The sequence below is a fragment of the Protopterus annectens genome, chromosome 1.part1 (genome assembly GCF_019279795.1).
Source record: "Protopterus annectens isolate FY-2018-M chromosome 1.part1, PAN1.0, whole genome shotgun sequence".
Lineage (NCBI taxonomy): Eukaryota > Metazoa > Chordata > Ceratodontiformes > Protopteridae > Protopterus > Protopterus annectens.
The window spans coordinates 1,034,741,692-1,034,764,950 of NC_056726.1; the positions used below are offsets into that span (position 1 = coordinate 1,034,741,692).

Below are 23,259 nucleotides of genomic sequence, written 5' to 3' on the forward strand. Positions count from 1 at the left end.
TCCCAGGTTAAAGGGCCAACCTCAATACCAGAAGAATGACAGGCACCCAGCATTACTGCAGCACAGGTTAAAGCTGCATTGTCTAAGGCTAAGAACACATCTTCCATGGGACCCGACAATATCCCTGGCTGTGTTTTACATGAATTGCAAAGTGAACTGGCACCACATATGTGTGCTCCGTTCACTCACAGCCTCACCTCAGGCTTTGTCCCTAACAAATGGCACACTGCTACAGTCTTTCCTCTCCATAAAGAAGGAGCAACTACAGACCCTGGAGATTATCCCCCCATTAGCCTGATGAGTCTGATATGTAAGGCTATGGAGCGCATCATCATGGACCTAATTAACAAGGATATATGGAATCTCCAAACTGTAGATCCCATGCACTTTGGTTTTGTGAAAGGTAGATCATGCCTGCTCAACTTGGTTGACTTCTTTGAGTCAGTCACCAGAGCGCTGGATGAAGGTAAGGCAGTTCATACAGCCTACCTTGATCTGGCCAAGGCCTTTGATACCATTCCTCACTTAGGAATTACTGATAAACTCAGCAAACTAGGCATCAACCCCTATATCGTTAGGTGGGTTGCAAATTGGCTCACAGATAGAACCTACAGTGTGAAAGTAGCAGCCTCCAAGTCAGACTGCTGACCAGTCACAAGTGAAGTCCCACTCCACATCTCACTGGGTCCTCTCCTGTTTGAATCTACTTCTCAGAAATACAGGCCAACACAGAGATAATCTGGCTGACCAAATTTCAGACAACTGCAAGCTAGGAGCCATTATTATTTCCCAAAGTGATACAGAGGTCCTACAGAAAGGCCTCACTCAGACCAATGACTGGTGTCAAAACCATGCCTTAAGTTAATGCCAAAAAATGCGTCATCATCCCCTTTGGGAAAAAGTCAGTTCCCACTAATTACCACATTGATGGGAGTCCACTGAACACTAAAAGTATTATAAGAGATCCTGGGGCACAGATTGATAGCAACCTCTCCTTCGACCACCGCATTGTCACTATGGTCAGAAAGTCCTTCTATGTGGCACACCTCATCACCAAGGGTTTTGCATCCAGGAAGAAAGAGGTCATCATTTATCTCTACTCTTCCCTCATTAGACCAGTCATAGAGTATAATATCCCATTTGGAATGTATCTCACTAGACACCTGCAGCAGCTGGAGAGGCCACAAAAGTACCTCACAAAGAGGATCCTAGGCCTTAAACACATGTCCTATGTGGACAGACTCAAAACACTCCAGCTATTCTCTGTCTCATATCATCTACTAAGAGGTGATCTCTGCTTGTCTTACAAAGACATGTCAGACCCAGCTCTGTTAGAAATGCTACATCCAAAGAAATCTCAATCCCTCCATACCACATGCTCCAGAGATCTCAACCTCATTACCACAATCAACAGAACATGCTGGAGAGACAGGTTCATAACCCAGAGACTGCTCACACTCTGGAATAGACTTCCCATACTTGTCAAGCAGAGCACCTTACTGGCCCTCTTCAAGAGAAATCTTGATGAGTGGATGGGAAATAGAAAGTTCACCCTGGGGAACACTCCAGTGGCTCTACTTGACAGAGGCACTGGGAACTAACAATGGGTGGCACAATGCCAGGGCACTTTTATGGTATAGGCTTGTAAAGGCCCCAGGGCCATTAGCCTAGTACACACCCATGAACCTATGATGTGTGCTTTGTCTTTACGAAGCATGTCAAGGAGTGTGCATGCATGTTTAAATGCTAGACACCTGCCATTCCTAGTGCCATTTTGAGAGAGCAGCCAGAGACAGAGCATGCATGATCACAGTAGTTAGTCTGTATAAAAGTTACTTAAGTTAAAGTCAGTAAACTTCTATTGTGATGTGCTTGTATAAAATAAAGCTGCTTAAACTCTTCTAGTGTGTCCAAAGTAGGAGAGCGACATGGTGGCAGAAACGGGATTGCAGAGAATAATATTCAGAGCCATGAGGTGCAGAGATGACAGTGAGGGTAAAATAAAAAGAAATGAACAATAAAAGAGCCACAAAAGAATCAAAGGTATTGAGAACTTGCAAGAGCTGTTTATTTTTTAAGAAAGGTAAAATGGGGCATTACAAGGGCACAAAAGGCACAAAAGGTTTATTAACCAAGGGAAATGTTTAAAACAAAAGTATTTGATGAAATGATTAACAGAAAAGCAAACTGAGCATGTTTTAAGCAAAACGAGTATGTTTAAAGCAAAACTAATGTGTTTGAGGAAAAACAGGCATTTCTAGAGTAAAACAGACATGTCTAGAGTAAAACAATCACAAGAAAGATACAATGGGCATGAAAAGAGATTCAACTAACAAAACGAATATAATAAGGGCATAAAAGGGCACATTAAGTATAAAATAAAGCCAGGTGACTGCATGTTTTGGCAAAGTGCTGTGTTTTGGCATAACTATGACTTCGTATTGTATCAAGGGCATAACTAATGTTATTCAAAGTATCTCAAAGTATGTAAAAGTGCATACAGTATGTGCTTATTACTGTGTATGTATTCTAAAGAGTTTCTTGTATGCAAAGTGCAGCTATTTCATGAAATACAGTCAAAGTATAGCTATTTCAAAAAAGTTTCTTGTGCTGGGTATGTCTATTCACAAAGTGCCACCATTACAGAGTGTTTCTTGTACTGTAAACAGTTGCCTAGCAAGGTACTGCCATTTTGGGTAGATTTCAGTGTGATGTGTACAGTTTATTCGCAAAGTGCAATTACTTCAAAAAGTTATTGACTTAGAGCTTCTCTTGCCCATTTAATTTGCATCATACAGTTATTTGAAATGGTTGTTAAAATGATGGTAAATTTCTTTAGCAGAACAATAATTTCAAGAGTATTGCAATGCCCTAGAGACTTAAATCCAGTTATGCCGAACATTGTACAGTTATTTGATATGTTTCTTATACTGAGGCGATTTCTTGCTATACAGTAATTTCAAGGATATTACAGTGCTCAAGAGAGTTGTTTTGCAGAATATGCCCAATTGTATGATTTTAAAAGTCCAAAAGCATAATTTCAGAAGTGCAAAGTTACAGGTATTGGTATAAAGTTTGGGTATATGTGTATGTGAATATGTTTGCGCTTATTTGAAAAACTTCACTGGTATGTGTTAATTTGGCAGATGGATTTTAAAAGCCCTTACCTCTTGATTTTGATCAGAATATTGAGTAAGAGTACGATATTTTTATACAGGCAGCTTATGCAGACAAAGATTCATGTGCCAAGGCATTCATTTTGCTAAACATAGCTGGGTCTGATGCCATAGAAAAAGAGCGTTCATTTGTGTATGCACCCGCAGTATATGAAGGAGAAGGTAAAAGTCATCATATTGTTGTACAAGCTGAATCAAGGGAAGATCCTGAGTGTTTGAAGTGCAAGTTCAGAGAAATGTGTAACCTCCAGACAAATATTACATTACAGAGGCATTTGTTTTACACAACAGATAAGAAACCAGGGGAAACTTTTGCAGCTTATATAACTGACCTGACAAACACAGCTAAAGTGTGTCGGTTTGGTGACTTAAAACTTAAGATAATAAAGGTCAGACTTGTGTGTAGTATTAGTAGTGCTGCTGTGAGAAAGATTTTACTTTGTGACTGTGATTTAATGTTGAGTAAAGCCACAGAGATTTTTCAAATCCATGAAATGACAGAAAAACCCACAAGTATGCTTGCGAGTGACAACAGCATGGTTTCAGTAGGCTCCAGAACAAATGTAGATAACATACAACATGTGGCAAATATAAATAGGCCTAAGGACATGGCAGCCACTACCCCATCTGGCTCATCAGGGAAACCTTGTAGCTTTCCAACAAGTTCTAAGACCAGTTCAGTTAAACGGCCATGCTCAGGCTCAAGCTCAGTATAGTACACACATGGATCAGCAAAACCCAAGTCTAGCTTTATTGTTAATTGTCACAATTGTGGTGCAAATCATGAGTCTAAAAGAGAGACGTGCATAGCATTTGGTCAGCAGTGTCACAAGTGTAAAAAATGGAACCATTTCCAAAAATTTTGCAAATCAAGTAAACCTTGTACAGTCGTAAAGATAGGTCACACAAAAAGCAAGTTGATCAAGTAGAGCAGAAGCAGTCAACTTTCTATGTAGATGGTGTATCTGTGCTTGGTGAAAGAGTTGATGCAGTGAATTTATTGGTGAAAAGCAGAGTAATTTGTACTGTTTGGATCAATGTTAAATCCACAGAGCTTAAAGCAGACACTGGATAAAAGTGTAATGTTATATCAGCAGTCACATTTGCTAAAGTGAGAACTAATGAGTAACTCAATGTGGTCAGTAGGGCAAAACCTGCTGGCTTATAAAGGTGAAGAAATTCAAAGTGAAGGCTCATTGATGCTTTCATATTGTTTGTCAAGAGCTGTTACAACGTATTCTATGTAATGATAACAAAGCACAAAACAGATGAACGAATAACCGTTCAAGCAAACACAAACTGCAAATGTGATAAAAAATAAAAACACAAACTGTTAAATGAAGCACAGCTAAAAATAACATAAAATGTTAATGGCAGGTAAATGCTTTCACCACTCATCTAGTGGCTTCATCAGACCATATGAAAACAGAAAATACAAAAACATCTTAAATACTCACATTTCAAATGGTAATAATTCATTAATACATAACAGGTGTACTAAGCAACCCACAGATCCTCAACCATTACACTGAAACATGGTTGAGGATCTGTGGGGTTGCTTAGTACATCTGTATGCAGTACATCTATATTTGTATCTGTACATCTATATTACAACAAGAAATTAAAATATTGAGCGCTCACATGAGCGAAAAATCAGAAACGTGAAATCCCTATTGTGGGGGGCTATGCCCCCCACACTCCCCACTAAATATATATTCCTACACTAAGATCACACTACAGTGAGGAAAGGGCAAATATTCCAATCTTCACTGTACTGTGATCCAAAAAACTAAATGTCTAATTCCTGAATTTTCACTCATGTGAGTGCTTGATATTTTAATTGTTTGTTGTTCTAAAGTGGACCCCTTCATTTGACTGTTTGTGTTTTTTTTTGCATTTGTTGTTATTCTATGTAGTCTGAAGACCTGTACAGTCTTTATTGGGTCTCAGAGATAGTTTGAGAATGAATCTGCTTTCTTTTACCAAAGAAGTTCATCACATAAGTGCATCTCCTAGTTCTAATTTTTTTAAACCATTTTCTCAGAGTAGGCTGATGTTTTCGATAATAAGTTGGACAAGCTTCCAGTTGTGTATTCCAGGAAGTTAGACCCAGAGGTCACTTCAATGTTGAGACCAGCAAGAAGAGTTCCAACAGCTTTGCAAGATAAAGTTAACGCTCATTTGGATAAAATGGTGCAGCAAGGTGTGATTTGTCAAGTCTCAGAACCAGCTGAATGGGTGTCGTCCATGGTGGCAGCTCACAAAAAAAGGCTCAGATGAAATCAGAATGTGTATTGACCCAAGAGATTTGAACAAAGCATTGAAAAGACCATATCATCCAATGTGCACAGTCGAAGAGGTTGCAGCATACCGAATGCCACTTTTTTTTCTGTTTTAGATGCAAAGCGTTCATTTTGGCAAGTGATGTTTGTTTGGCAATCCTCATTTCTAACCACTTTTGGTACTCCATTTGGCAGATACAGATTCCTAAGGCTACCATTTGGAAAGTGAAGTTTTTCAGCGTGCAAGGGAGCAAATTTTTTCAGGTTATCCTTGTGCCATAATAGTAGATGATTTATTGGTTGGAGGCAATGGTGAAGATGAACATGACAAAATTTTAAAGAGATTTCTACACAGAGCATGTGAAGTGAACTTGAAACTCAATCCTCTGAAGTGCAAATTCCATCTTCCAGAAGTTAGGTATGTAGGTCATTTATTTATCAGTACAGGCTTAAGACTAAACCCAACCAAGCAAGCAGCTATTCTTGAGATGACAGCACCAGACACTGTTAAAGCTCTACAGCATTTCCTAACCATGGTCAACTATTTAGGCAAGTTTATATCAGATTTTAATGAGTTGGAAGCACCTTTAAGAGAAATGATGCGCAAAAATGTTGCATGGACATGGTGAGAACAGCACCAGAAGGCATTTGAAGACCATAAGCAGAAAATTGCTACCTCACTTTACATTAAGATACTATGGTGTGAACAAACCAGTCATTCTTAACTGTGATGCTTCAAAATTTGGTCATGATGCTGTTTTACATCAAGAGAGTAGACCAGTAGCCTATGCATCTAGGACACTTACCCAAATTGAGATGCAATATGCTCAAATTGAGAAAGAACATTTGACAATAGTAGTTTATGATTATATTTATGGTTAAGCTATTCAGATTGGAACAGATCATCAATCTCTAGTTACTATGCTAAATAAGCCTATGCATTCCGCTACAGCAAGATTACAAAGAATGATGCTCAAACTGCAAAAGTGCAACTTCAAAATGGTCTATACAAAAGGTAAACTACTCTGTCTGGCTGACACCTTATCCAGATTGCCCAGAAATACGATAGAACAGCTTGACACATAGAATTTTGACTTTGCCTTGATGGAAGTCCATAATTTTTCTACCACTAGACTTGATGAGTTATGAGATCACACAAAGACTGATCCAATTTTGCAAAAGCTCAATCACTACATTAATGTTGGATGGCCGTAAAAGCAATCTAGTGCACCACTTGAAGTGCAAACCTATTTTCCTTGGAGAGATGAAATGTTGATGGAAGATGACATTATTTTCAAAGGTCCTAAAATTGTTGTTCCTACTTCCTTACAACAAGAATATATCAAGATTTTGCATCGTGGTCACCCAGGTTCCACATCCACTAAGAGAAGAGTGAGAGAATTAATATTTTGGCCTTCATTACCGAAAGACATTGCTAAAGTACTTTTTTCTTGTTCAGTGTGCTATCGTACTAGATTGCATTTGCAAAGTGAACCACTTCAGCAAAGTCCAGTTCCTGAACTACCTTGGTCAACCATTGCAACTATCTTTGAGTGGAACAATCAACACTATTTAATACTGGTAGACTCTTATTCGAGTTAATTTGAGATTGTTCTACTGCCTAATCCAACTTCCAATGCTGTTATTACTAAATTGAAAAGTTATTTTTCAGTCCATGGTAGTCCTCACAAAGTCATTTCTGACAATGGTACTCAATTTACGAGTCAGTCATTTCAGAAATTTGCAAGAGAATGAGACTTTGTACATATTACTAGCAGTCCTGAATATCCACAGTCAAATGGTCTAGCTGAACGTGCAGTGCACAGTGCAAAGCAATTACTTGAAAGGTCAAAGTGTGATAACACAGACATATTTTTGAATTTGCTTAATCTCAGAAACATACCTCATGATGATATTCTTGGCTCACCTGCTCAAAGACTTCTTTCCAGGCAAATCAGAACTACACTATCTATTAGGTCCAGTTTATTAAGGCCTAAAACTACAAACAATAAAACCATCAGAGCTCAATTATCCAAGAAGCACACCATCCAGAAGTCCAGTTATGACAAATCAAGTAGATCAATTCGTCCATTGAGGGAAGTATAAACAATGAGAATACAAATGGTGAAAGTTTTTGACCGGATTGGTCAGATTACAGGCCTTTGTTCCGAGTCAAGGTCCTACCTTATAGAATCTGAGGGTGTACAGTATCAGAGGAATCAGAGACAACTTCTTCCTATACCAAAATCATCATCATCATCATAATTACAACATTGTTTCTGTGATGTAGGTTCTGAATCCCAGAGTGAATCAAATGTTGTTTCCATCCCAGAGTGTGTTCAAACCTCTAATTCCATTCTTGAAGATGTTCCAAAAACTCCAAAGGTTGAACATTGTGTAGAGACTGTTCCAGTTGCTAAATCCAATTCCCAGTTTTATGTCATGTGATATGGACAAATATCTAAGCCATGTGTAAAATACGCAGTAACATGGACTTAACTGTATATATATATATATATATATATATATATATATATATATATATATATATATTTAGTCTTGTATAAATTTATGACAAAGAATTACCTCGTATTTCTGCATGTCAAATAGCTTCATAACATTGTATAATCTTTTTTCTCAAAGAGGGAGGATGCAGATCAGAGTCTATATGTGATGTGTGCTGTGTCGTTAAGAAGCATGTTAAAGACTGTGCGTGCACGTATAAATGGTAGACACATGCTCTTCCTAGTGCCATTTTGAGAGAGCAACCAGAGAGAGAGAACATGCATGATCCCAGCAGTTAGTTTGTATATACTGTAAGTTACTTAAGTTAAAGTCAGTAAACTTCTATTCTGATGTATTTTTATAAAATAAAGCTGCTTAAACATAACCCACGCAGACTTTCCTATTGTGTCTAAAGTAGGAGAGTGATGGGGGAAGGGGCATATGGTTCCACTCAAATGCAACAAAGGCTACTGTCCAAATGAAATTGGGCACAGCATTTCTGTTGCTCAAGTACAGCATGCTATACAAATCCCTCTACAACAGTTCCTGGGATTGCAGCAGACCCTGCCAATCTACACACCCTAGAATAAGTGCACGGACATCAGCTGCCAGTCTGTCCCTCCCTTCCCAGCTCTTCTACTCTCCAATTTATGATCTGATCCCAATTGTCTGCATTACACTCACAGTTCTATCTTTTTGTGACAAAAAGCTGAGTGCAAAAATGTTTGATGGCAGTCCTGAATTCTGTTACTGTATATTGTTGATAAATGGCACAAACCCTAAACAGAAGAATATTTAACTCTTAGGACAAGGTGTTCCATCCCTTATTAAACACGAGGATCTGGATGCTTTTAACTGACAGAGACATGCTGATAGTAATATCCTCCTTGCTGCATGCCATAACAGAGAGGTTGCCAAATCAAAACAAAGTTTCATATATAGAAGGGTATGCTGAAACTTATGCTGATTTTATGTAACCTTGTCTGAGAGATCCATCCATCCCAACCTCTTATGTGAGTTGCAGATGAGAGGATGCTGGCATCTCAGCAGAGAAAATAATGTTTATTCATTTTTTATTTAATTACTGATTTGCCCAAATGGATTGCTGAACTTGCTCAGTGGAATGTACTAGCATTAGATTTCTAGACTTTTAAACTGTTTTCCTTAACCAGTTGTTTAAGTACTGAAACTTAAAATTAGATATATAAACAATTCTTTTAAAAGTTTAGCCCATTAACATTTATTGAAGCACAGATGACGGCTATTTCTTAAAATTCTGAAACTTGTTCAGATAGAAGAAAGAATGAGAGATCTCTGTACCAAAATCTGCCTCACTGATCACTTCCATTAGTAAATAAAATATTGCATTTATTAGTCCTACTGCATCATCTTTACCTAAACAGAAGTGAAAAGCTTCAATAATTTCTTACTAGAAAATTTGGTTTGTTAAGGAAGGCTAAAATAAATGTTATAATAGTCTCTTTCTTATAAGTTCTGTCTGGAATGCAGTGTCGGATCCAGTTTTGTTTGAAAGCCTATGCCTGGAATGCATACCTGGAGAGAGAAAACTAGATCAGAGAACCCAATAATAAAAATAAATATCAGTAACAAAAATGACAGATATATTACAGAATGACTTTCAGGATTCTGAAATGTACTCATTTTGAAAAGTGGTCAGTTAATAAGTTTGGTTAAAATACTGATACACACACACACACACACACACACACACACACACACACACACACACACACACACACACACACACACAGGGGCAACATTCTCTTGTACTGAGGAATTTCAAGCCTTAAGGACAGTACACATTTTCCTTAAGGGCAGTACACATTGTCCTTAAGGAAAATGAAAGCAAAAAAAGGGAAAACTAGTTCTACAGGAATGATTATTCTTGATACTCGCATATGAATTACTCCCATGCAAGCCTCTAGTGAGTCTGGTTACATTAGATCCAGTGTGATGTCCAGCACTGTAGTGATATGCATACAGCTATATGTTTCAATGTCTCCAGCTTCATCAAGTTTTCTTGGACCCACATCACCTTAACATCTAAACTGCCATGGACACATAAAGTGTGCCTTATATATCATTTCTGCTGGGATCCATCATATCAAAAAGCATCCATACTCTTATATGCCTCTGGTAAGGTCTGAAACATCAGGTCTTTTTAGGATTCATACTATCACGGCAGGATCAAAACTGCCACATGCACCCAGTGTGTCATGGTACATCACACCTGGTACCATCCAGTGATAGAAGACTAGATTTCATTTTACAATATTGTGAAGAATGAACTGAAAATCCCTGCTCAGAACAGAAACTCATTGAAAAAATTAAACCAAAATGAAGATCAGATTCCATGACTTCAAACACAACCAAACAATCTTGGCTGGAACCATGTGGGAACATTACATGGTAGAACCCCCCCCCCATTCTTTCTCTTTGTTACATTTTATCAACTGTGAGTGCCACAGTGACTGAACTCTCTGTAATCTGTGAATGCCACAGTGATTGAACACTCTGTAATCTGTGAGTGCCACAGTGACTGAACTCTCTGTAATTTGTGAATCCCACAGTGATTGAACACTCTGTAATCTGTGAGTGGCACAATGACTGAACTCTCTGTAATCTGTGAGTGTCACAATGATTAAACACTTTGTAATCTGTGAGTGCCACAATGACTGAACTCTCTGTAATCTGTGAGTGCCACAGTGATTGAACACTCTGTAATCTGTGAGTGCCACAGTGATTGAACACTCTGTAATCTGTGAGTGCCACAATGACTGAACTCTCTGTAATCTGTGAGTGCCACAGTGATTAACGCTTTGTAATCTGTGAGTGCCACAATGACTGAACTCTCTGTAATCTGTGAGTGTCACAATAATTGAACACTGTAATCTGTGAGTGCCACAGTGACTGAACCCTCTGTAATTTGCGAGTGTCACAGTGATTGAACATTCTGTAATCTGTGAGTGCCACAATGAGTGAACTCTCTGTAAACCAGTGAGGCAGATTCACTGACCTGCACAACAATTACTGATTAAAAATCCCGACTGATGATTATAACGATGTCAGTACCTTTAACGTCTGCAGTCTTTTGATCTTTAAAGGCATGTTGGTCAGTTACATGTGTACTACCAAATCTTTCACTATGACCTCTATTAACAGACATGTTGATGTCACAAAGTATCCAACACTAGTCCTTCTCTAATTGCTTATGCAGTCACTCACTGCCCTACTGTGCATTATTGTTAAGGTGTTTTACAATACATCTGATGATTTTTTCTTGTTGTCAAGTAGCAAAATGCCGTATTATTAAGCCATCTCTTATACTATTATATACATAAAATGCTAAATTATATACCTAGTTTCCTTGATGTTGATTTATTCTTCATATTATTTTCATCTTCATATGTTTACAGAATATAAAAGTGTGTGGAATGGTATATGTTTGCCTGCTTAGTTTGAGTATCTTGTCCTTGATGTATGAATAATATGTCTGTGATTGCATCCTGCTTCTTTAGCTGCAGTAAGTCCATTGGAATGTATTGTCATTAATTTCTTATCACTTATTAATATTATTGATTCCTAATATTCTTAAACATGTGGCACGGATGTTCCTTTTGCAAGTAAATAAGTGCCATGCTTTCAAAAGTATATATAGTAATATGAAATCTCACATGCTACTTACCTGCTATTTTCATACATTTTCTTATTCCATTTCAGTGGGACTACGGCTAGTAAATGGCCCTCATGCATGTGCTGGAAGAGTGGAGATCTATTATGGTAATGAATGGGGCACAGTATGTGATTATAACTGGGGAATGAAGGAAGCTGCAGTTGTCTGTAGAGAACTAGGATGTGGAGATCCTGTTTCAGCACCAGAGGGAGCTCACTATGGACAAGGAACTGGACCAGTATGGCTGGATAATGTGAGCTGTACAGGATCTGAGTCATCACTGAAACAGTGCCCATCCAGCGGATGGAAGAAGCAAAGTTGCCACCATTGGCAGGATGCGGGAGTTCAGTGCAGAGGTACATATATGTATTTTCAACTGATAATTCATCTAAACAGCATTTTATTTATGACCTCTGTCAGTCTTTCCCTGTACCAGCGCATAAGAAATATTTAAAGGTTATAGAACATAAAAAAAATGTTAAAGGTCTGTACCTCAAAACTGCTCTTTTGTTTAGATATTTATTGCACTACAAATTCGGACTTGAGTGGGTAAAGCTAATGTGTGTATGTGTGTATTATGCATCATTTTATTGCTGTGCTTTAAATATGAGGTTGCATAATTAAATAATTTTTAAAATGGGAGAAGTATGTTGTCTGTGCCCTCATGAAATGTCGACAGTTTTTTTGCCAGCAGTACAAACCTATTTATATTAAAATTCATTTCTCTGTTAGCTTTGACTCAAAATTTACTTTTCCATGTGACAACAAGCATATTCAAAGAAGCTTGCATTTAAAAGGTAGAGCAGTAGGAAAATTAATTTTGCTTAGGTTATCAGTTCTCAAAGTAATGTTGGTCACATATCTACTGAACAGTAGTATATGTTGTATAAAATGTCATATTCTCTGTTTCATTCTTGATGGGTAATATACTCCTCCTCTATACCCATAACATTTAAACTTCTTAAGAGCTATGTTTTCCAAATCTGCCTGAAAGGTGAATCAGGATATTATGTGACATATTTAAATTTGGTAAAAGGCATAGAAATGATGAATATTCTACTCTCTTGGGAATAAGAAAATTTGGAGAAAACTTTAAGATTTCATAGGATTATAGGAGCATAAAATCAACAAATCAAGTGAGTCAGACGACCATCTGCAACTTGATAAACACCACCCTCAAGATGTACTCCCCACATTCACTATGGCAAAATGTGTTAAACCAGAGATGACGTTCAAGTACCAATAGGCCATGCAATATCTAAATCAATGTGGTGTGTACTATTCCCATTGATGCTATGTTCAAGCACTGCCTCTGAAAATTATTCACTGTTTGTTACACATATAAAAGCCATTCAAAGTCTCCAGTAAGTCCCTCTAAGAGTCAAGCCAAAATGCTGGGCAGAAAAAAACAAAACTCAGCTTTACCTTCCTGTCTCCTAAACTTCATTATTCTTGCCATCCTGTCTATAACCAACCCTCAGGCCATGATGGAACAAGTTTGAAAAGAACTTTCAAAGGTAAGAACAACAATGCTATGGATCCTGACAGCATGCCTCACTGCTTTGCTGTCAGTTTGAAGCACTTTTTCACCCAGCTCACTACTAAATCTGTTCACCTTTAACATCTGAAATGTCTTTATGCAGGAAGTGTAGAGAACAGCTACAGCCATCTACCTCCACAAGGGTGAACACACCACTGAGTCCAGCAACTGCAGAACAAACAGCCTAATCATTCTTATTTGTAAAGTAATTGAATACTTCATTATGAAACTTATAAATAAAGATATTAACAGCTTATATATCATGATTGATAACAACCTTACCTATGATTGTCACATTAATAATACCATTAAAACTGTAAACAAAAAATTGGGCTCCCTCTACAGAATTAAAACATTCTTAACCCCCACAGCAAAAGTTACCCTTGCCCACTCTCACCTTATTTCAACTCTTCTCTATGCCTCATCAATTTTCACTAACCTGAAGAAAAACAATCTCTCTAAACTGACTAACACATATAATAGCATTGCCAGATTTGCAACTGGCACTCCTTTCAGAACTCACCACTGTCTGAACCTTCAGAAACTTCACTGGCTAGAACTAGAAAATATGTTGCTTCTTTCCCAACTTTCCTTTGTCCATAAAGCCTTCTATCAACCTAACAACACACCTGCACTTTCCAAACTTCTGACCCCTTACTCTAACCTGAATTCACTTCGCTCCTCAAGCAAACTCCTAGTAACATTAACTAAATCCAACAATCTTGCTGGTGACTCCCTTTTCTCTAACGCCATTGGGAAACGCTGGAATCAACTTCCTATTGAACTTACTTCTATGCCTACCCTGCTTTGTTCAAACAAAAACTAAGAATTTATCTTAAAATCAGTGGATATGTCCATGCTTTAACCCCGACTAAACTCTAACTCACACTAATTTCCTCTACCTATCCCTCTCACTCTCTATTTACCTTCTTTCTATGTGCATGTATTACTTCCATTACTTTGTATGAGTTACCTCTCTGTAATATTCCTTCTCCTCTTTCAGGTTTTCATCTCGATCTATCATAATCTATTTCTATTTCTCAGTATAAAGCAGTAATACTGTAACCTAGTAAATTATCTAAACTATCTCTCCTGCGAAGTCTCATATTGTACTCTTGTGTATATACATTCTGAAAAATATTTTAAGCAAATGTTTCCTTTTATCGCATAATTCTGTATATGTTTTATTTAACTTGTTAAGTAGTAGTTAGTGGAGCTTTTCTCCTCGGGCCTCCACTGAAAATGGACATGTATCCAGTTGGACTAGCCCGGTTAACAAATGTAAAATAAATGTAAAATAAATAAATAAAATAAATTATACCCCCTTGATCCAAACCAGGTTGGGTATGTTAAACAAATGTCCCTCCTGCACTGAGGTTGAAAACAATGACAGTCATTTGACTTTTGTAATTCATATACTTCAGAAAATGCATCCTAATGCAAATCCTTTTATTCTACCATCATTCTAAATTTATAACAGCAATATTTAAAATCTGTCCATGATTTCTGGGCTTTTGTCCCCCATTATTTTTGACTTTCTACAGAATTCTTGGGCTAAGGGATAGAGGTATGGCTAGGCTGCACATGGTTCAGTAGTTCAATGGCCTAGCATAAACCTATGAACCTATAGTTGTCACACAGGCTCCACATTCCATGTACTCCCTTTTAATTATCATGGAACAAGCCCAGATAGTCCTCTCAAAGGCTAAGACCATCTCATCCATGTGCCTGGGTAAGATAGCACGTTGCCTGATTATCAGTACCAAAATGGCCTATCTTAACCCCCTATTAAACCTCTTTAATCTAAACCTCTCCACTGGAAACATTAACAAAGCCTGGAAAACAGTAATTGCAATGCCAATATACATAGGTGGCCCATCCACAGTCCCTAGTAAGTAATTTACCCATTAGTCTCACTAGTACATGTGTTAAGTTATAGAAGGTATTGTCTCCAACTTCATGACACACTTGTCATAGGTGACTCCATAGTCAGACACACTGACGTCCCACTCACCAGACTGAACAAGGAGAGGGTCACAGTAAGCTGCCTGTCGGGTGCTAGAATCCGCCACATAACACAAGCACTCAGGTCACTCCACAACAAGTATGACTCAGTCATTGTCCATGCCGGTGTGAATGACCTGAGATGTACCTCCCTGGACTACATGAAAAGAGACATAAAGGAGCTCTCAGATTATGTAGCCCAGGCTGGTATGACCCTGACCCTGAGCAGTATCCTACCTTCACCAAGAATGATGCCACAATACAGAGACAAAATGATCAGTTTTAATAATTGGCTTAATTTCTGGTGTCATTCTAAGGGGATCCAATGTCTGTCTGCCTGCAATGACATGCTTGACAAGCCACGCTGCTTCGCAAGGGATGGCTTGCACCTGTCACCCCTGGGTTTCCGGATATTGGCAAAGGCTCTTGCCACCCCCATAGTGCCTTTTTTAGACAAGGCTCAAATTCTAAACCCACCGCCCTAGAAAACAATAATGGAAAAAAACTAACGGTAATGCTGCTCAATGCCAGAAGTCTAAATCTCAAGATGCATGCCCTCAAAGCCCTCCTCAGTATGGAGAACATCGATGTCTGTGCTGTGACTGAAACTTGGTTCAAGGCTCCTGAGAGCACACCGGCACTATCAGGTTTTACCTCATATCATGCGTTCCGGCCCCAAAACCCGGACCGTACCACAAAAGGAGGGGGTGTATCCATATTCATAAAGGATACCCACACCTCCAGGCTGGTGGCAACTCACGAAGCATCAGAGACCATTCAGGTGCAATTAACCATAGACAAAACTGCTCTACAGTTTGTAGCATGCTACAGGCCACCCTCTCAAACTCAGGAACCCCACACAGCCTTCCTGAAGACACTGGCGAGTATAAATGTCTCTCCAAACACCATCATATTGGGTGACTTCATCTACCCAAACATAGACTGGGAACATTACTCAAGCCCCAATACCCTAGCCCAAAGGTTCCTGGAGTTCATAAACTCAAATGCTATGGAACAAGTTGTCACCATTCCCACAAGAGGTGAAAATATACTAGACCTGATCATCACAAACATGGGGACAAAATGCTCCACACCAGAAGTATATCCCTCATTGGTGAGATCAGACCATAAACTAATCTCACTGGAGATCCACATCCCGCCCCCACCCCCAACAAAAAAAGACCACAGTGAAGAACTTCTCAAAAGCCAACTTCACACTTCTTAAGACTGGTGTGGTATCCTTCAAGGCCCCTGAGCCATTGGAAACCACAACCCACGCTGCTGAATCCCTTACAAATGCTTTCTACGAGCACCTCCAGGATTGCATGGATCAAGCAATCCCAAATAAAATCAAGACCCTTTCCACCAAAGGCAAGCGCCCGATCTGGTGGACCCCAGCCATAAACAAACTTTACAACAAGAGGAGAAAGCTACTACAAGACAGAGCAAAATCCCTAAAAGGGAAGACATCTCTGATCAATACTAGTAAAAAACTATGATCACTCATAAAATCATCCAAGGCCAACCTTGAGAGAAAAATCGCCAAGGACTCAAAAGACAATCATAAGGCCTTCTTTAGCTATGTCAGAAATCTGGGTGGAAACTCCCAGATATGCTCAGAATTAGTCCAAAATGATACAAAAATCACTGAACCCACAGACATTGCAAACATACTGGCAGACAGGTTCAGTGAAAATTTCTCTCTTCCCTCCCCCCCAAAAGGAGAAATATCTATCCCAGTAGAGTGTAGCCTCCCAATCATCTCAAATGCCCAGGTGAGAGCTGCTCTCTCTAAAGCTAAAAACACAGCATCAATGGTACCGGATGGTGTCCCCGGCTGTGTGCTACATGAACTCAATGAGGAACTAAACCCACACATAAGGCTGCTGTTTAATCTTAGCCTTACCACAGGATCGTGCCAAAGAGTGGCATACGGCAACTGTGGTCCCACTTCACAAAGGCGGTGCTTCTACGGACCCTGGTAATTACCGCCCCATAAGCTTAACAAGCCTGGTCTGCAAAGCTATGGAGAGGATCATAATGGAACTCATAAATAAAGACATAGGGGACCTACAGACATTGGATCCTACCCAATTCGGCTTTGCCAAGGGCAGATCATGCCTCTTGAACTTGGTCGACTTTTTTGAAACAGTCACCAAGGCCATTGATGAGGGTAAGGCAGTTCACACAGCCTACCTTGACCTTGCAAAGCTTTCGACACAATACCCCACTCGGGTATCATAGAAAAGCTCACCAGCTTAAATGTAAACCCATATGTCACAAGATGGGTTGCAAACTGGCTCAAGGACAGAACCCACAGGGTTAGAGTTGCTGGTGCCATGTCAGACTCAAGCGGTCACAAGCGGTGTCCCACAGGGCTCAGTCCTGGGCCCCTCTTGTTCGGCATCTACTTTTCAGAAGTGCAGGCAAACATAGGAGGATTGTGGCTGACAAAGTTTGCAGATGACTGCAAACTGGGCACCATAGTTGAAAATCCATCAGACACAGATATCCTTCAGAGAGGTCTCATAGAAACGGATAACTGGTGCCAGAGCCATGGCCTTAAGATAAACGCCAAAAAATGTATAGCCATACCCTTTGGTAAAAACAAGGTAACCCCAAGTTACCACATAGGTGGCAATCCATTAAGCACAGAAGAGGTTATCAGGGACCTGGGGACCCAAGTTGACAGTAACCTTTCTTTTGACACTCACATTGCCAAAGTGGTTAGGAGGACCTTCTACATTGCCCACCTGATTATGAAGGGATTCACATCCAGATCAAGGGAGGTCATTGTTCCCCTGTACTCTTCACTTATCAGACCAATGATTGAGTACAATGCTCCATTCGGAATGTAGCTTACCCGACACCTGCAGCAATTGGAAAGACCCCAAAAGTTCCTCACCAAAAGGATAAAGGGGCTCAAAAATATGCCATATGCTGCCCGACTGAAGAAACTCCAGCTCTATTCAGTCACATACCGTCTGCTCAGAGGTGACCTGTGCCTGACATACAAGGCCATGTCCAACCCGGAATTAATGGACATGCTCCACCTCAAAAAATCCAAATCCACCAGAGCCACAAGAGCAAGAGACTTAAACCTCAACACGGATATAAATAGGACGTGCTGGAGGGACAGATTCATCACCCAGAGACTCCATATGCTGTGGAACAGAATCCCAGTCCATGTGAGACAGAGCACCTCGCTGGCTCTGTTCAAGAGGAATCTTGACCAGTGGATGGGAGATCGTAGGTTTACCCCGGGGATCATCTTTGTATCACTGCTGGACAGAGGCACGGCAAACTAATGGGTATAGTATTCTTCAACCTAAGGGGTGGTGAAAGCCACACAACTCTGGCTTAGGCTTATAAATGCCCTAGGGCAGATAGCCTAGTATGAACCTATGAACCTATGAACCTATTAATGTTCACATTGAAAATGTCTTATCTCTGAATTATATCAGATTCAACTTTATTTTGCCTCTTTTACTTCATTAATTTATTTGAAAATGTCATAAATGTGGTAGATATTGGTTACAAAGTATATATACAGTATATGTGGACCTGGTCAAAGCCTTTGACACTATTCCACATACCGGCAATATTGACAGATTTGTAAATCTGAATATCAGTCCTTATGCTGTGTCGTTGCTAGCTAACTGGCTGCCTTACAGCACACATGTGGTTAGAGTCAGAGTTGGCAGTTCTGAAAGCAAAAATGCTACCAGGGTTGTACCTTAGGGCTCATCGTTGTGTTCCCTCTGGGTGCTCCTGGTTCTTTCCATGTTACAAAGACATGCGCCTGGAGTGTTTCTCCCCGGGCCTCCACTGAAAATTGGCTTTGTTCCAAGTCAGACTTTCCCGGTTAACAAATGTTAAATAAATAAATAAATAAAACAAAACAATATCCCATTTAAGGAACTAAACATTCGTCAATAGATAAATAAGACATGTTGATGTGATAAATTCATATCCCAGTGTCTCTGCCACCTCTGGAACAAGTTTCCACTATGTTTGGCAGTTTAGTACCCCTGCTACCTTTATGGCAAACCTAGATAACTGGTACAGAATATCAAATTCTTGCCCAGTCTATCTTGTATTGCCCAATTTAAGCCTGGAGGGATCTTCTGAATGTAGGATATTGACTAGGTTTGTGGTGGTCTGCACCACATAGCTAATGCATACCTATGAACATGCAAACCCATGAATCTGAACATTCTTATCCAATGTCACAGATAATGGCAACATGAAAATTAATTGGGCAACACTGGTTTGGGGAGAAGGAAACTAAAGAACTTAGCTGATGGAATGGATCTGTCTGCAGTGTGTATCATAGATAATTTATGCATTGATGGACAATCAAGAGATGATTATATTCCTGAGGATGTATTCTGAAGAGCATTAAATAAAATGCCGGCAGGTAATAAATGAATAGGACATGCCTTTTTGTGGGGGTATTCATTTTTGCAAGGAATTTAGAAATATTGGTACGATGGAAGATGGAGAAGAGGTCCATGCCAGCTGCCATGATGCAGAGGGTCAGACAGTGCATCCTCCAGTTCATAAGAATAGCTGCATTTGGTAAGCAGACTGTTGTCCTCTCTCACATAGCAATACACAAATTTGCTAGAAAATGGATAAGACCATGACAAGAAAATGCTGAAAACTGTGGAGGGCTCTTACATGAGTAACATAGACAGAACCTGAATATGTCTTCAGTGAGGACAGCATTGTTCCTATCATCAAATTCAGTAATGGCATGAACAGGTCATGTTAGATTTGATGCCCTGGCTTCATTTCAGCACTGTGGTTCCACTCCAAGGGATGCAGGTCTGTATCTGGGGGAACAGTGAACCAGGGTATGATGTGACATATTCAAATTCGGGACTCAAAGAAAAGTAACAACGTCCAGCCCTGTTGCCAAACCAAACAATAAGGCTCATTACAGAGACTCTGAAAATTGAGAGCAAGTACTAATAAAGATATAAGATTGCAAGCATGAGCATAGAGTGATGACAGTAGCCAGGGAGCATAGATGCAGGCAAGAGTGAAGCAGTTTTAGAGAAAACCACAAGTGTCAAATCGGTGGTCAAACAATAGCATTTCTGGCATTATTGAAATGTCAAATTCCAGGAAACAACACTTCCACTATTTATGTATGCAATAGCTACAGATATATGTGGATAACAGCTGAGTCACAAAAACAAATTATGTGCCAATCCATGTAGCAAAAAGGCCTGCGTATGACATTCCCAAACTACAAATGAGGTACATAGTACCTTGTCTGATGTAACAGCAGATTTTGATGATGGAGGTGTTCTATGGACTATCTGATCCTGTAGCACATCACCTCTGTCCTGATTCTTTCATATCAAAGACAGTGAGTCATTTCTTTGGCAGCAGCAAGCAGAGGTTTCTTTGTGACATGAGGGAGAGAGTAATCAGCTCATACACATTCCCAAAGTTGGAGTTATAGATGGGTGAGTGTAAATGTTTATGGGATACTTTGATGCCGAGGTAAAATACATTTTCTTGGAAATAGTCCTCTTCATAGAAGTATAGCACAGGCAGTGTGATCTGTGGCTGTTGCTTCTGCAAGGCAGAGTTAACTTTTCAAAGGTATAAGTGTGGGTTGTAGATGACTGCCAGCAGCTATCAAACTTGCAATTAATACTTTGCATCTATACCATGTCAGGTGGCAAGTTGCCATGTTTGTTATTATGGCACACTTTTTTGTGCCAGATGAAAAACTGATTCCTTTTCAGCTGAACATTGGAAAATGCTACAGTGTCACTTCAAGTCTACCTGCTCAAAGCCATAGAGGCTGTGTCTTGGTGCACCTTGTTTTCCTCATCCCATAGCAGCAAACTTCTGAAAAGGATATCCTAGGCAATCAAAAAATGTTTGTAGGTCAGCAGTGCCATCATGAGAGATATAAACTTTTGTATGTTCTTTTTTAATTTCTCCAAATCTTTTGGGTTTCTAATACCATGATGGGAATGGACCCCATTCCTAAGTCAAAGTACAATTAAAGTTCATGAAATTAGTATTGTTTCACACTTTAATGTCAGCCAAAAGTGCTCTTTGCAGCACTCGCAATGTGCCCAGTAATGACTCCTTCTGTCATTCATATGGAGTTACGCGTATTGATAGTGTATCTAAATAAGTTTATAGACACTGTTCCCAGTGTGGACCAGTCCATGTTTTTAGTAAGCCTGTAGCCATACATTAGATTTAATGAGGAATGTCCTGTTCATAATCTACACCTGCAGCCTGTAGACAACTTAAAGGTTTGTGGTTGTGGATAGTACACTGAAAACAACATCCTGTTTGACCATCTCATATTTCTTATACATAAAGTGTGCTGCATGCACCAGCGACATGTTTGACTAGAAATCTCACATGGCACAGAGTATTGGACTTGACTGGTACCTCCCTCCATTGTCTTCCCACAATTACCTGGCAAAGCTTCCTTTGACTGGGTATGTGCTGCAGCATCTTTGCATCTAGTTGGATGGTATAGTATTGTAGTACACGGGGAGGGGGGTTGAAGTCATGTGCAATGCATCCAATACACAATATGCTGTAATATCTGGTATATGCTTGTATCTCATATTACACAGGAGCTTATATCTGTTGTCTGCCTCCACAGGGATGTCTCTCTTTCTCTCAACATCTCAGAGTAGCTTTCTGCATGCAGCACCAATAAACATTGCCTTTTACCTCCTTCTTTGTGTAGTACAGAATCTCCTCAATACTGAATCACATGCCTAATAATAATAATAATAATACCTAGTATCATTTAAACACAAATTAATTTGTCTTGACTCCCCCTTAAATTTTTCATTCCACCATAAAAGGTCATCTCACTCCTATTTGGCACCAAAAAGTAATTTCCTTCCTTTTTTTACAAATCCACCAGAACCATCACAGGGAATGGCATTTCTCTTTCCAAACTGTAATATGACCTTTTCTTGGTCACTTCTGCTCCAAAATGTAATTCCATACAAATTCAGTCACCAATAAAATAAGTAAATGTATCTCCCGCTCCCAAATACATGATCATTACAATACTTTGGAAATGTGAATTGGCTCTCAGTAGAAGAAAGGGTTGACCTTCTCTTAGAATCACAACTATTCAAACCCTTGAATAACCAGACCACCCCAGCCTTAGCTGTTAAGCTGGTAAGCCAAAAGCCAGAACTATGTTTTATTTTATCATATTATATTATGTGCTGCATAGCATAACCTCCCAAAACAATGCTACACTGTTCAAATCCCTGCTTTTGTATAGTTGTTTCCAACCTCTGGAAATCCATTCCATCTAAAAACTAAAGATGCCACATCCTGTTCTGAATTCTGAACACAGCTAAAGGCCAGTCTCTTAAAAATCACTGTTTGTTTATTTATTTATTTACATTTGTTGACCGGGAGTGTCTGACTGGACGTAGGTCCATTTTCAGCGTAGGCCCAGGGGAAAAGCTCCACAGTTAAAATAAACAGACAGTAGTTACATTGGATTACATAGCGATTAACAATTTAACACAGCAATTAATTACAAACATATTTACAGATGAAGAACATAGTACATCAGTAGACAACTAAAATCTTTATCTGTGAAGTACATAACAGACATTAACAAATGTTACAATAAGAAGTTCCTGCTGTATAATAAGTGCTAGGCTTATGAGCATCGGATCTTGCTATAATCAGTTTATATTTATAATTTATGTTCATTTTAATACTACAAAGAAAAGTTATATGATCATCATTCTGTGGTCATCATTACAGTGATCTAACAGCTCAGTGATGACCTTCCTTCAGGAAACCAGCCTGGCCTATTACTAGGGAAATAGAGCAAGATAATATTAGTGATAAAAGACATGGTTATATACAAGGATGATCATCCTCTTCGTTCGGCATTTCCCGTTAGGGGTCGTCACAGCAGATCATATGTTTCCATTTCTTCCTGTCCTCTGCATCTTGCTATACTATAGTTTATCGTGACTGTGTTGTCTTCTGTTACTGAACTACCATAACTAACTAATTCATCTGCAA

General features: G+C 39.3%; 1 protein-coding gene across 1 annotated transcript in view; it reads left to right on the top strand.

Moving 5' to 3' along the window:
• LOC122815301 (deleted in malignant brain tumors 1 protein-like) overlaps window positions 1–23,259 on the top strand; it is a 1,941,982-nt gene that overhangs the window by 1,629,930 nt on the left and 288,793 nt on the right. The window contains 1 exon segment of the mRNA XM_044087678.1: window positions 11,705–12,013. Coding sequence (XP_043943613.1) covers window positions 11,705–12,013 — 309 coding nt within the window.